Source organism: Parambassis ranga, chromosome 9, assembly GCF_900634625.1.
Source record: "Parambassis ranga chromosome 9, fParRan2.1, whole genome shotgun sequence".
NCBI classification, from domain to species: domain Eukaryota; kingdom Metazoa; phylum Chordata; class Actinopteri; family Ambassidae; genus Parambassis; species Parambassis ranga.
In genome coordinates, this window is record NC_041030.1 from 1,688,276 (window position 1) to 1,703,223 (window position 14,948).

Genomic DNA, 14,948 nt, shown 5'->3' on the forward strand with positions numbered 1-14,948 from the left:
TTATTTTAGATATAGTAAGTTATTCCAAGTGCGCAGTATAACTTTTAACATCTTCTGCACAGGATTGCAGCCCTAATGGTACTATATTTATAAAAAGCAGGTAATTCAAAGTTGATGAACAAAACTGTGAGTTGGAATCACACAATAATTTGGAATCAGAGTTTATCTTTTATTTTGTGTTCTCATTTCATTTGTACTGTTGTTGGCATTATAATGTCGATGTAGCAAATTCCAGAGAGATTTCAACAGGTGAGTGTCGGTCAGATCTCATGCTTGATGACAAGTTTACAGTGACATGCAAAAAGGTGTTAACAAAACCTCCATATAATTCACAGCCAGTGAATAGATGTGCATGCATGTTATTTTCACATCAGTATAATTCAATATACATAACATCATAACAATACAAAAACCATAATATTACCCCAGCCATAAGTTGAGTAGAAGCGGTGATGCAGTAGTGACATGACATGTTAACCAGCACATCACTTCGTCCCAGTGTTAAAGTAGTGCATAAAAATAGATTAAACAATCATTTCATTAGTTGCCTCACTTCAAACATCAGAGGAAACAGCAGACTTTTAGTTACATGGCTTAAACAGTCTTTGAGTTATTTGGCACAGTCGATATAACTCAGACACCCTTAGACATGTCTACTTGGCGCTGAGATCCACCACTAGATGCTGGTAGGCCAGGGTGTTGCCTTTAAAGCTGGCAGCCAGCAGAATGTCCTTGTTGTCGACGGATACCAGGTTGAACCCCCTCGGGGCTCTCATATTGAGCTCCTGGAAGGGCTGAAAACGCTGAGTGAGGTCGTCCCACAGGTACACTCTGGAGAAGGAGAAATCACTTCCAAGAATGAGGTACTGGCGGAGGCCCACAGTGAAGGGATACACTGCCATCGAACCCCGCGAAGGGAGAGTCTGGATCTCTATGAAACGCTGCCCTTCCCAGCGAAGGATCTTGGAGTCACCAATGAAGCGCGTGAGGCAAAGGTAAAGAACTTTCCTCACCCAGAAGTGCTTAACCATCTGCACATCGGCTAGCTCTGTGATTTGGGAGTGGAATGCAAACTGCTTCTGGCTTCGGTTCCACTGGTAAACCACCGGCGGTTGAGAGGCGCTGGAGAGGATGAGATGAGGTTTCCCCCCAACATCTAGGAACTCCACATGGGTGTCCCGATGCCAAGGGTGCAGTGACTGGTGGGAGTAGAAACCATTGCTATTCCAACGATAAATGCTGGTGGAGCCTGCCTTGGAGCTGTCTGCCACTACAAAGTACCACTCTCCGTCCAGCTGGAAGGTCTCCACAAAGTTGGGTTTCCTCACTCGACTGGTGTCGATGTCTTGGATCTTTACAAAGCGCTGGGGGTCCTCTTCCCACCTGCGTAACAAAAAGTGTAAACAAAACAATACAGAGACCAGATAAGGGACGATAGCAGTAGACATCTCTACGAATAGTCTCTTATCATAGCACAGTACTGGAACTGGAAGCCTTACTTGTATATATGAGATCCGCCAAAAAGCTGAGCCACGACCATGTAAAGTGTGTTGTTGATCACCACGGGTTTGCAGTATACAGCAGAGCGAGCTTCACGAGAGACACACAAAGACAAGATCACCAGGACTCACTGCCTAACAGAGTATATTATATATAATAATACATTTTATTTATAGGCACCTTTCTGGACACCTATGGTCTCCTTACAAAGTTTGCAACAAACATGGTTTGGTAAATAAATAGAATAAATAAACATGCAACATTATATAATGCATAAAATCAGACCGAGTAAATAGTTTGAAAAGGTGTGTTTTGATGTTACGGATATGTGGTGGCAGAATGTTCCAGGGCAGAGAGCTCCTGCTCCCATAGTGGACTAGCAGGCAGGATCATGGAATGTGGGGGCATGCGACAGTGAGGAGGATGGAGGAAGAGGGCCTGGGGGTGTGAGAGAGCATGTTAATGTGCATGAATTCACAGAGGTATGGAGGAGTGAGGTTATGGCTGGCCTTGAAGGTAAGTAACAGAATTATGAAATCCATACAATATGTGACGAGTAATGTGATGAAAGGAGTGGGTGGTGGCGATGCGTGCAGCAGAGTTGCAATTTACGGGGGTGTTAATGAGGATAGCGCTGCTGTTGGGTGTGAGGAACAGGAGGAAGGGATCAGTGTTTTGTGGATGGAACTATGTAGACAAGGTGACATCATTAATGTGTGAGGGTAGAATGATGACACCCAGACTCTTTCCCTGAGGGGAGGGAGACGTTTTCATGCTTTTGTGCTCATTACTTACAAGTAATGTTGTGAAACCTCCTGAAGACCATCTCCACATGATCCCATATATACAGGGTGCAGAACCCTGAATCAGGCTGAGCGAAGACCACAAACTGATCCTCACTGAACTCATATGACTCCACCGACACAGAGTGGAAGGGGAAGGTTTCATACACGGCAAAATCTACAGGAAGAGATCCAGATGCACTTAAACACAAAGACCCTTTTGCCAAATATTAAAAAGAGAGAAGCACAAAGATCAAACCTGCACTGATGCAGTTGAAATCTCGAGGTGCAAGATCACGGATTCTGCGTCCCTGGAATTCAAAGGGGCTGGCACAGTAGATGGCAGGAACAGAGGTGTTGGTCTTCTCCATCCAGTCTACCAGCCACTTTATCTTACAGTCACAGCGGAAGGAGTTGCCCCGTAGGTCTCTGAGTCACAGAAACATTTAGAAACAACACAATCAGCCAGGTAGAAGTGACCTGCTGGCCACTGAACGCTGCAGGAACCACGGGTTTGTAGGGTTGAGTATGGTCAGGGTAGCACACTTACAAATCTGTGAGGATGTCCAGATGTTTGAAAAGATCTCTGGGCAGCTGTTGCAGGTTGTTGTTAGAGAGAGAGCTGAAAAATTAAAGGAACTGTTTATGATGATAAGTAACTTTGATGATGACAGGTCCTCAGTATTAAAAGCAACAATACTCACAGGTGAGTTAAGGATTTGAGTCCTCTGAATGTGTACTTGGACAGAGTCTGGATGTCATTGTTCTCAATGAACCTGAGGAAAGAAAATCACTCATGTCACATTGTGTTGTTGCTCTGGAATTTAATCCGATACTGTTCTAGTTCAGTTACACTGTTAATGTGATGAAAATGATACACTCAGAGCAGCACATATTACAGATGTCTGTGTGTCAGCATCACTTGATCCTGCCTTTGTTTGGTCTGTTGAGGATGTACAGCATGTGCAGACTCTCTGGAGGTGGCTGGCTATGAAAATATAACTTTATTAGTATTCACAGCGGGTAGCGACGGTAATGGCAGCGATGCAGAGGCCTGGTGTCTGGGCTGCAGCCAAAGCCACACAGTGAGCAGCATGAGGCATGGCCGTCACAGAAAGCTGCGGCTCCAAGCTATCAGCTAACTACTCTCTAAAGCCCATCAATTCACAGAATGGCACAATCAGATTTATCACACTGCAGAGGCAAAAAAGCTCACTGTCCTAGAATTTATTTCCACTTTACTCTTTGGCATTCTCTCCCATACTCCAGTGATCAGCCTGGAAATCTTACTGTTAATGTTATTTGCCTCACAGAGGTGGAATGAAAGTGGCTCCCATCTCTTATTTTGTTGGGGATCTGTGTGAATGTGCCTAAGGTTTGTATAGGCAGGTATAAAATATGCTTAGCTCAGCAAGGGTGGCTATTACTGCTGTCACCTCTCTGCAGGTTGTCTGACTTTGGGGATCTGATCCTAAATATAAACACAAGTACAAAGACAGAGTCATGAGAGAACTGGGGGGTGAGTATGTACATGTTTTCCACCACTAACTCTCTCACAGAACAATGAAGACAGACCTCTGAATTGGTAATTAAAAGCTAGGCTAGCGACCTGTAGACGTACGCTCTAATGCAGGCCAGCAGCCTTTTTCAGCATGTCCACATTTCTACATATACAGCAGCACTTAAAAGCACGTGTCCCCTTCAGAATGTTCTACATTTCAACATTATCCACACAAGCTGTTATTGTGCAGTAATAACAACCACCAGAGGTTTATTTTAACTGCTGATCACAACAGCTAGGAGGAGCTTTAGCCCATTGTGCAGCACAGAACAGCTCCAGTCTGAGATCTTGGTGTTCTTGGCTCATTTGCCCGCACAAGCAAATGTTAGGGTACAGGTGCTTGTAAGCAGCTCTGTCTCCCCAGGGTGGGTGTAAGAAAGACATCTTTCAGTCTGCAGGAGGAAGAATGTGTCAACAAGTTACAAAGCCATGCTTTAAAACTAACTCTGGTTTACAAGGTGTAACATGTTGCACACTCACAGGTACTGTAGGTGAGACAGACCAGCAAAAGCATCATCAGCGATCGATGTGAACGTGTTGGAGTTCAAGAGTCTGAAAGGAGGAAACATTGGTTAAAGTCTGAATAAAATGACCCATTCACAGCACATAAAGCTAACCATAATGAAAAAAGTTGTGAACAATAAACACAGACCTACACACACACACACACACACACACACACACACACACACAATCACTCATGATTGCATCTGAGGATATAATCAAGCTTTTGTGTGCAGAGCAGAGCTGAAGGGAGTCAGTCATTGGCAATGACACTGATACAGAGCCACTTTACCCTCATTACTGCTATGTCACCACTGTTTTCAATAACCATTCATTTCTAGTACTGTAGCTCAAGTCCTTTCTTTGTCACAAGCCAACAGATCAATGTCCGTGTGCTGTGTGGAAGCACCTGTCAGGTCGTGTTAATGTGTGATGTGAAGGATTGAAGAGTTTATGATGAGTACTCACAGGAACTGCAGCAGATGAAGGTGTGAGAAAGCTCCCTCTGGGATTGTGGTGAAGGCTGAGTTCACCATCGTCCTGTTCGGAGAGAAAACATTACATCATCACAAGTGTCACCTCGATGTCAGCATACAGATTACATAGGAGGGACCTGAGATTATGTGAATGTCTTCTTCCCAACAGTGGCTTCATCCTTTAAAAACTAGGACACATAACTCCCTTTCTTCTCTGTTCTTCTTCTATTGTAAAAAAAAAATGAGGCCAGCCTGTGCTCCAATGTTCCCTGGACACATTCATCTCAATATTTAATCCATGACTGATGGGAGTCAATATATGTTAAAAGGGAGTTTCTATCAGCATAACATAACCTCGCCCCAGCCAAATGTTAAGCTTTCCTCTTCATTGTGTGCGCTCCCTTTATTGAGCGCACCTCCTCCAGATTGGCTCTCCCCAAGGAGAACCAGGTCTCCTGCAGTGAGATAGGATCTATTGTTAGTCTGCCTCCCCTGGCACCTTTGACAGGCCTACTCAAACACACCTATATTCACTTTTAAGTAAAGACAAGCAGGGGTTTCATGCATCATTACATAATGGAGGGTGACATCAGTGATGTAGCCATCTGTACCAGCCTGCATACAGCAGACCGCACACAGGTTATGAAGAGGCACACACATGAATCCTGGACTCACAGAGAGATGATACCAGGGGGGAAGCTCTTGGGGATAGCTTTAGTATCCACACAGAAGGCACTGTCTTTGGTGCAGGAGCAGGTTGCAGGACAGCGGGGTATCTTTGGGGCTCTCCTGGCAGTCGATTCCCTCGACAGGCAAAGACACAGAACTGACAAGAAGACCAGCCTCATCCATCTCGATCCGAGCTCAAGCATCCTCAAGCAGGAGGAAAGGAAGAGCTGTGCGAGAGATATTCTTGAAGTTTCTCCTCAGTGGCTTGTTGAGAGGCGACGCTCAGCCTGCCTACGACCCCAGCACTTCTGTTCCAGCTGAGCGCAGAATAAGAGAGACAGCATGGAGGGAGGGAGGGGGGAGGGAGGAGGGAGGGAGGGAGGTGTGTGTGTGTGTGTGTGTGTGTGGGGGGGGGGGGGTGCACTGTTCGGTGGGTGTGGATGCTCTGCAGCTCCTCTTGATCAGTGCAATCTTTTTCTGTGTCTCATGTCAGGAGCTGCTGCCAGGATGCACACTGCAGGAATGATGAGGCTGCTTTCTCCCCACCGGGACCTGTAGGCAATGTCGCTGACGCTGAATTATTTACTATTACACATGCAGAAAAAAAAAAAAATTAAAACAACAGCAGCTAGGGTGGAGGGTGTCAGGGGGCTTTTTATGGAAGTATTGGCAGCGTGTTCTGTGGATGTGCTGTCACAAGCTGCTGCATTCATGAGAAATGACAAGAAGGCATTAAGAATGCAGGGAATATGTGTGTGTGTGTCATGTGTGAGTGGTTGTGTGTGTGTGTGTGGGAGGTTGTTTTTATTCTGGCAGTTTCTGTGCTGCAACGCACTTTATTATGAGGAATAAGAACCAACGTCCTTTGATGGAGCTAATATGAATATGAATATAAACACATTGAAGTACTACATGTATAGTTGCATTCATGACGATTTGTTCATTTAGGATATTTGCTCCTATTATGTAAAAACAAGTTAAATAATACAGTATATGAAATCAAAATACTTCTGCTGCTTCTTGCACCATTGCACAGTCATACTGGCCATTCTCTATGAACCTTTTAATTCTTTTTGACTATGCATGTATTTTAGATAAATAATAATAATAATAATAATAATAATTAGATCTACCACATCCATTCTGCCAGTACCAATTCATGACACCAGATGTCGCTCTTGTCCATAAGTCAGTCCAGGGCGCAGAGAGCAGCTGAACGTCCACAGGCAGAGCTGCAACCTCTGTGCCAGGCATTACCAGCTCTCTGCACAACGACTCTGTTGTGACAAATAAAGACACCGTGCAACACACTGTCTGCAGGTCTCTGCACATGGTCCCCTGACCCAGACACGCAGCATGTGGTTTTAATCATACTATCCAAAGCAGAAATCCTTTGTGAAAAAAATACTGTGCAAAATATTTGGATTTTTCTTCTGTCTTTCTGGCCTGTGCTCTCTGCTGTCAGCTGACTCTGTGTATTTCAATTGTGTGAGGCCTAAAAGAATCAAACATGAATCATCTACAAAATTATGGGTGGGTGGCTTCCCTTTGAGCCTTATCAAGTTAAGGATTGCCATTTCCTGTCTGGTAGCTATTTTTACAGTTTATTTCCCTTTGTGTTTTAGTGCGGCGTGTTTGCACTTGTTGCTGCTGTTTTGTGTTAAGTGTATCTGAGGATTTATGCAAGTTATGCTCAGTGAGAAGCAGTTAATGCCTGAGCTTACTCTTTGCAGAGCTCCACCCAGTCCAAACCTCCGGTGGGAACCAGCATAATTGCATGGCACAGAGAAGAGAGCATGAAACAGCAGCTGGAAACCCCAACATGCTCTGTGTGAGGCAGAAGGACGGAGCAATGTGGCTTAGATTAAGATATAATATTCTCTCGACATTTACAAACTAATACAGTTTTATTTAAGCAGCTCTCATGATTTTACCGTGTACACAGAAGTTATTTTAAAAAATGTAAAAATAACATTCGTCCTGGTCTTTACTTCTCTCCTCTCTTTCTCCAAACGAAGACAACATCTCTGTGACCAGAGAGCTGTAGCTGTTTCATCACTTCCAGTCTGTGTAATCTGTCTCCAGGTTGTCCCTGCTTCAGTCTGACTTGAAGGTGTTTTTTCTGCAGTGCAGTCTAGTAGCTCACAGTCCATTCCTGTGCAGGACTCTAGGACTGTCTGTTCTGACACTTCAGCTCCAGACTTGGTTAAATCCTTCACTGGTATCTCTTCCTCTGCCAGTCTTGTTCTTGACTCTCTTTGAACTTCTTATTTTTTATAAACGTGTATCTCCTTCTCCTGCTTTGTAGACATTTTCTCAAATCTAAACTCATTTATTTTATTTTATGATGTTTTCACAAGTCTTAAGGCTAAATGTTAACTTGTTATACTGTGTGTAATGTAAGATACCGATCCATCCTTAAGTGCACATCAGATGCTGACAGGGTCACATGACGTATAACAGTGATTTGTACTATGGCTAAACATGGACAGTTCAGGGGCTAATAATATTGACTCTGGTTGTTTTGTTTGTTTGAAAAAAGTCTGTTACTCTGTGCAAATGAAAGTGTTTAAGGCTTCTCAAGGGAAATACTATGTTAAAACAGCTGTGTGTCTTGAACTGCCTTCAACCCTTCAAGTGATAAAGGAATGCTCACTACTCAGACAGCTCAGCATTAGGCCATGCTGAGTTTGGCAAAAATTAGTCATCAAACATCACAAGCGTTGCTGCCTGCCAGACTCTCAACATGTCCGTATCCTCTGCTGTCTGGGCATGCACGCATTCTAAAACCTCCAGGAATCAGTCCTGTTTGGACAACTTCAACTCTACGTCACAGCTACATTCAACAGCGTTCTCTTCAGTTTCAAACCCACATCCTATTCTGATTATAGGCCAAGCAGCCTGAAAAGACCTCTGTGTCAGCCTGTTTCCATTTCTGTTAGGTTTTTTTACAGCTTGGCCTCCTGGCTGCAGGAAACAGGAAAAAAACAAAATAAGGAGAAAGCTGGAATTTGTTTCACCTCAGTTCTTTTCAGGGAAAATCCCAGCTGCTCCAGGCTACAAAGGTGTTGAGACTTCAATCTAGACATGCACATACACGCCATGGCGTTTCTATACTGCACGTGAAGTCGACATGGCTGTGCCTTGTACTCAACAAAGGTGGACAAATTAACAAGTGATTGTAAGGCATTAAATCAATAAGTCAATCTTGAGCGTGTCTTTGTGAGGCCACTAGCAAGTGGAAGCCCATAAGTGTGAGGACAAGTTGACGTCAGACCTGGTGAGTCAGGAACACGTGACCAAGAATTCAATAAGGTAAGTGTGTGTGGCAGCGGGCATCCCTCAGAGCATGGATCACATTGGATAAAGGTATCTTTAATAAGCTATTGTAGTGTTGCAAACATCCTGATAAATACATCATCATTTCATAGAAAGGGTTGAAGCCTTGAACGAGGCATGGAGAGTATGAAATGAAGGATACCCTTAGGATCTTTACACTAAACTGTGCCAAGAAAACAACCACCCCAAATCGCTCTCATTTTGTCTTTCTCTCTAAGTGCAGCTCAGTCCCTGGAAGGTATGTCAGCCAATCTCATCCCAGGCGCAATTCAATTAAAGAGAGTACAAAGACATATGGCTCAGAGGCAAGTGATATGATTAGAGTCCTGTGCACGACACTGCTGCTTTGATTCATACCCACTCTTATCTGGTCACTCACAGCACAAGGGGGGACAGCACTGAGCTGAGTGAGGCTCCCTTAGGTGGGCTGCTGGATCTTTAATGTCCTCACTCATCATCTTGTGCTATCTTTGCAGTGAAACACAAGATTATGCAAAAATCTTTTTATTTTCTCCAAGTCTGTCTTGATGCTGACATTTTAAGGCTCGGGGGGGATCAGGAAAATCCTTCAAACTGAAGGCAGAGTTGCTATCTTAGTTTTCAGTCTGGACAATGAAGAGGAGCAACTGTAACCCGGTGTCCACCCCCAATCACAATCCCCTCCCCAGCACCACCGCCACCCCTCACACTATCCACCACACCGTCAGGCTGAGCTGCCATAAAAGACAAGCGATACGCCTCTTGGGACAGGGATGTGTCGAAGGAATGTGTGTGCAGGTATCCTGCCGCCTGTGGGGACTACGGAGAAAGGCCCAGTGCACCAGTTGATCCTGTTTGATAAAGGTCCTGACAGGCCCAGATTAGATGTCTCAGCCTGGAGGAGGTGTCTGTGTCTCATTCCTATGCTGAAGAAAGTCGATCTGGTGGGAAAGAGGCGGGGCCCTGCCTGTAGGCGTCAGTTTTTGTATGGACGCCAACACACACCTTGTCAGGCAGACACCGCTACCCTCTTCTCCACCCCCTTTTGCTAGCCCTACACCAAACAAACACCCTCACCCATCTCATTTACCTGACCACACCCGTGCCTCCAGACGCCATAAATACTCTTTCTACACATTATGACAGATACATATTACTGAAACCTTTGCCTCAGCTCCTCTTTACAGTCTCGTCTGCTACAGTTTTTCTAGACAGTATTACAGTATGTAACAAAGGAAAAGTAGAGAAATGAAAGGACACGTTTGTCTTTTTGGACATAAATTACATCAGTTTATAAGTTTATAATAAAGTACAATCAATGTGCAGTCATTCCTTGTTTCTGCATCTCTGAATAGAAAAGAGAAGTGTTATCAGACCCAGAGCCAACTACCAGCACAGAAAAGTCTCCACTCATGCATTCATAAATCAATCTATTATGTAAGAACATGATAATATAATACCATACAGCCATGGTCAAAGGTTAGGACCCCATCTTTTAATTCTCTATTTTTTGTGTAAATACATAAAAACCATCTGCTTTTAATGGGTTTTAGGAATAGATAAATACAACCTCAGACAAATAACAACAACTTTGTATGTAATACTATGTAACCTTAACCCCAACAGCTTGTAGATCCACTTTTAGCAGCAATAAGCTGAAGTAATGGTTCCCTGTATGACTTCATCAGCCTGTCACATCGTTGAGGTGGAGGTTCGGTCCATTCTTCTTCACAACGTTCATTCAGTTCACTGAGGTTTTTAGATATTGACTTATGCACAGACCTCTTAAGGTCCCGCCTCAGCGTTTGAGTTGGGTTGAGGTCTGGACTTTGACTAGACCATTCCAAAACCTTGATTCTTTTATTTTTCAGACATTCCACTGTGCTCTGTACACCTGCTGATTCACCAAGGACGAACACATATACTAAGATTTGTTTATTTTACACACAAATGTGTATAAAGTACCAGACATGTGTACAGATATGCAACCTGACACAAAGATAATGCTGTTTCTTAGAAGGCCACCTGTTTATGTGGCCTTTTACTTTTTCTTCAGTTCAAATGACACACTGGCACTCCAGCCTGTATTCTACATTGTCACAGTGCAGAAACACATTCTTCCCAGTGAACTTCTGGTTTGTTTGATGTGGAGAAAGACAGTGGTGAGACAAGCAGTGAGTGACAGGGCGTGCCCCGGGCTCAACCCCCCCTTCTGTCATGTCTGTCCCACAGAGCATCCAGGGCGCTGGGGACCTGTCATAAAGACAGGCTTCTCACAAACAGGGGCCCCGTCCCCTCCGCGGAGACCGAAACATCAACAACCAAAGAGCAGGGATGAGGAGAGTGCACCGACTGGTGCAGGGAAGAGGCTGTCATTCCGACGGGAAGAGGCCAACGGAATGTTCAGACTTCAAAATATTTACATCATTAAAAGTATTAGATATTTGGTTCTGCAGCAAAAAGACTGAGATACACCCAAAACCACAGCAGCCATATTTATACCCAAAACAGCTGTACATCATCTTAACTATTCTTAACGAGGGTGGAGAATCTGTCACACTGAGCAAACAACAGAAAATTAAAATTCCACCTCTGTTTTGAAATCAGCAATCTGTGGTGCAGTGGAGTCGACTGTCTGCTGCAGTCCCTCACACACTCTGTGCCACCTTTTTTATGTACTTGGCATAAGAAGGAATGTGAGGACAAGAGACACTTCTCCTTCACCTTCTACATGGACACTGGCCAAAATGATATGCGTTCCAGTGTTGTGCTGCTGTGGCCCTTCAGCTCCCCTGCACTAAACTCTCCTCCCCCGCTCCCATAAATAAGCCGTTCATTTGTGAGGAGACAGAACAACAGGCTGATGTCACCACTCCTAGTTTCCCGGAGGCTCAAATAAACAAGAACACACAAACACACCATCACCAGTGCCATCATCATCATCATCACCATCATCACCATCATCACCGGCGTCATCCACCCAGCACCTTCTCTCCTTGGAGCACAGAGAAGGGATCTCTGATTGACGACACGTCTCCTTCACGGGGGTGGCAGAGAGTTGAAGGGCAGGTCACTTGTCAGCACTGACGGGAAACACAGGGTGGAGATTAATGGAGAGGATCAAGCTTTTTTCTAGAACTGCAGATGATAATCCTGGACTGGCATAAATCAAACTGTCTTTGGTAAACAACCAAAACCAATTCATCTAACAGGCCACCAAGAAAACACCCAGGAGGTCCATCTTTCTCTTATTAACAACTTTCAGAAAACGTATACAGTTTTCACACACAGAGAGCTGAGGGAGATAATATCGAGTATATTCGTTATATCGCCCAGCCCTCACTCGGTCATTTACTCATTAGCATCTGATTGATGCCCAAATCACCTCAACAAGCCCCACTCAATGCAACTTTACGGCCCTGTTCACACTGGATTTAATCCGGATAGCCTTTAAACTGGATACGTTCAGACCTATTTTCAAACACAAACTTAATCCAGTTTAACCCGGCTTCTTTGTTCCAAAATGGTAGGTGGAACATTGTAAAACTCAGAGCGTTCAGCTACATCTCAGTGGAGACAGAAGAGAAAGTCTCCAATGAGACGCAGGAGAGTCTCTGTGTCCCCAACAAGACACAGAGGGGCCTTTCCGGGCCGCCGGGCTCGTTTTGGCTGCTCCCCCCAAAATAAAAAATTGGGGTATGTCATTTTATTTTGGGGGGAGCAGCCAAAACGAGATTTTAGGATTATTATTTATTTATTTTTATTATTTTCACCGTCATACATGAACCATGTATGACCTTGCATGCTGTTAAGTTTAGCATAAAATGCTGCTAGGCTCAATAAAATCAAAAATTAAATTTACTAGTGTTGAATTAGGCTCTGTCAATGGGACCCTGAAGAGAGGTATTTCAACAATACGGCCATGCTGGTCTGTACGTCTACAATTAGGCTCAGCAGTGCTAGTATGAGGATGCAAATAGTTATCTTAACTTAGCATCACATCAGCTATAACTTGTTACCACAATGAAACAGCTAGCAGAGCCTGATGCTTGGCTGATTTACTTTGATAATTTTTTAGATATAACGTTAAACATGTAATCCCAATAACAGCTCAAACTACAAGGAGGACAGGAGATCCCAGAAGACACAGGAGCAGGCAGTTTTCTGAAGTCCTGGCAGGAAATAGTCAAAATGTGCAGATTAAGAGATGTATGTAAAATGATGAAGTGATGTGGCTATGATTTAGACTTTGCACCAAATAGAATTGATGGCAGATTTTTAAAACGACTTTTTTTGTTATGTCCACAAAGGGGCATTTCAGAGAAACCCTACAGAAAGATCATGGACTGGTACAAGATGATTTCTTTAGGCACCTGCAGGGAAGACATTATTTTACAAAAATCTTAAAGGGGTGTTAATAAACAGTGACTCAGGGTTCATGGAGGTTTTTCTGTCGTTAACTTTTTTTGGGACTGCCAGATGATAAGACCATACTGGGAAGAGATCCACAAACATATAAAAAATGTATTTAATATAAACATTCCATTTAAATGTGAAACTCTGTATTTGGGCAATATATTGTTTGAAACATGGAACATCAAAAACAAAAAAGCCGAGCACAAGGTGGAGAGGTCCTTACATTAGATGTCCCCCTGTGTCTAGACCTGTTGGTGGTGCAGAAGGCTGGAGAGAGGAGGATTAAAGAATGATTTGTCTTTTTAATTATGGTCACATGGTGTCCACCAGAGGGATGTGACTCTGGCACTACAGCAAGATAATGCTCATCAAAAAATGAGTGACCTGTTGGTGTCTCAGCATGAGCCAATCAAATGTTTCCAATCTGATGTAAAATGTTCCTTAATGAAAAAAAAAGTCCTAAATGTGAATCTTGTATTCTGCAGCTCTAAGCATTTGTCAGATTGTACATCTATTATAAAGGGTGGTGGTACATTAAGCTGACCACAAAATGGGCAAGGGTGTTGCTGAAGCTTTAACATACTAATTACAGCAGGGTAATGCTTAGATGGATGAAATTCCAGTATTCCCAGATCAATTTACATTCCCCAATCAGTCATCAGATAGTAATTTCCCCAAGACAAAAACAGGACATAGCAGTCACTTCATCTTTAGTCTGTTATTAGAAACCATTTAATTACATACTGTAACATTCCCCAGCCATAGGAATCACTTTTTTCCCTGTGTCCCCTCATCAGAGCAAAATACATACACACTCTGATGAGTGCTGACGATTTAACTGTTGCTATACTGGTGCATAGCTGTTGAACCTGCACTACCAAAGTCTTTCTGTGCCATCTGTCTGAAGGGATAATACCCTTCACCTAATGGCACCTGCGCTCTACATCTTGTCCCATTAGCAGGTTGTAAAGCAAGGCCTCGCCTGTCCTGCCTGTTCTTAAATGGAGCTCTTCCTCATCATGACAAAACGGCACACAGACAATACTTTCATTAGTGCCCATTTCTAGGAGTGAATAACATTTTTCCCAGAAAACAAAAAGGCCATGTTTGTTTTGAATCCTGAAAGTGTGTGTGTGAAAAGCTGAAGTTGAGACCTTGTGTCCTTGAAGGCCACATAGTATTGTGGTTTCCATTTACAAATCCCAGCATGGTCATAGGAGGTTTGGCATAAAGTTGATCCGTTATCCAATAGCAAGTAAACTGCTCTTCCCCTTGTGCTGTAATATAGTACACACTGAAGGCTAACCGCGCTAACCCGAGCTATAAGAGCTGGCTTTTAAAAAGGGTTGAGAATGAGTCGTGCTGTGTGGCTGATTTTAGCCTGTTGCATGGAGACTGCAATCCAGGTGATGCATCAGCCAATGGCAGGAAGCCAGAGCCAGACCTGAGCATCAAGGTTGGTGTGGCTGATGGATGTAAGTGTAGCACCAGCACTTGCCAAGCCATTCACATGGCCATAAATCACATGTTTACTGCCGGCTGCAGCTCTCTGCACTGGCCAGCATTATCATATCTAATCAGACCCCAGCAACCTGCGTTAAATGGGCCACGAATTGAAGTGGCTGTCATTCCACCCCTGTAAAGATAATTTATATGACAAACATGAAAATCTTTAAATTTATAGAGCGCTTTATGGAGTTCAAATTCTGAAAGCCCTGCTAG

General features: G+C 43.7%; 1 protein-coding gene across 1 annotated transcript; it reads right to left on the reverse strand.

Moving 5' to 3' along the window:
• Positions 1-155: 155 nt before the first annotated feature.
• lgi3 (leucine-rich repeat LGI family, member 3) lies at positions 156-5,805 on the reverse strand. Its single transcript, XM_028414289.1, has 9 exons — positions 5,499-5,805; positions 4,816-4,887; positions 4,324-4,395; positions 2,987-3,058; positions 2,833-2,904; positions 2,542-2,711; positions 2,296-2,460; positions 1,500-1,590; positions 156-1,383 (listed from the first exon to the last, which is right to left on the reverse strand). The coding sequence occupies exons 1-9, from the start codon at positions 5,693-5,695 to the stop codon at positions 654-656; spliced, it is 1,641 nt and encodes a 546-aa protein (XP_028270090.1). The 5' UTR covers positions 5,696-5,805; the 3' UTR covers positions 156-653.
• Positions 5,806-14,948: the final 9,143 nt, after the last annotated feature.

Coding starts and splice junctions, on each gene's coding strand:
- lgi3 (XM_028414289.1), bottom strand. CDS start 5,695: ATGCTTGAGCTCGGATCGAGATGGATGAGGCTGGTCTTCTTGTCAGTT. Junction 3,059..4,323: donor CTGTCTCACCTACAGTACCT/GTGAGTGTGCAA, acceptor TTCTTTCCTCAG/GTTCATTGAGAACAATGACA. Junction 1,384..1,499: donor GGCGGATCTCATATATACAA/GTAAGGCTTCCA, acceptor TTTGTTACGCAG/GTGGGAAGAGGACCCCCAGC.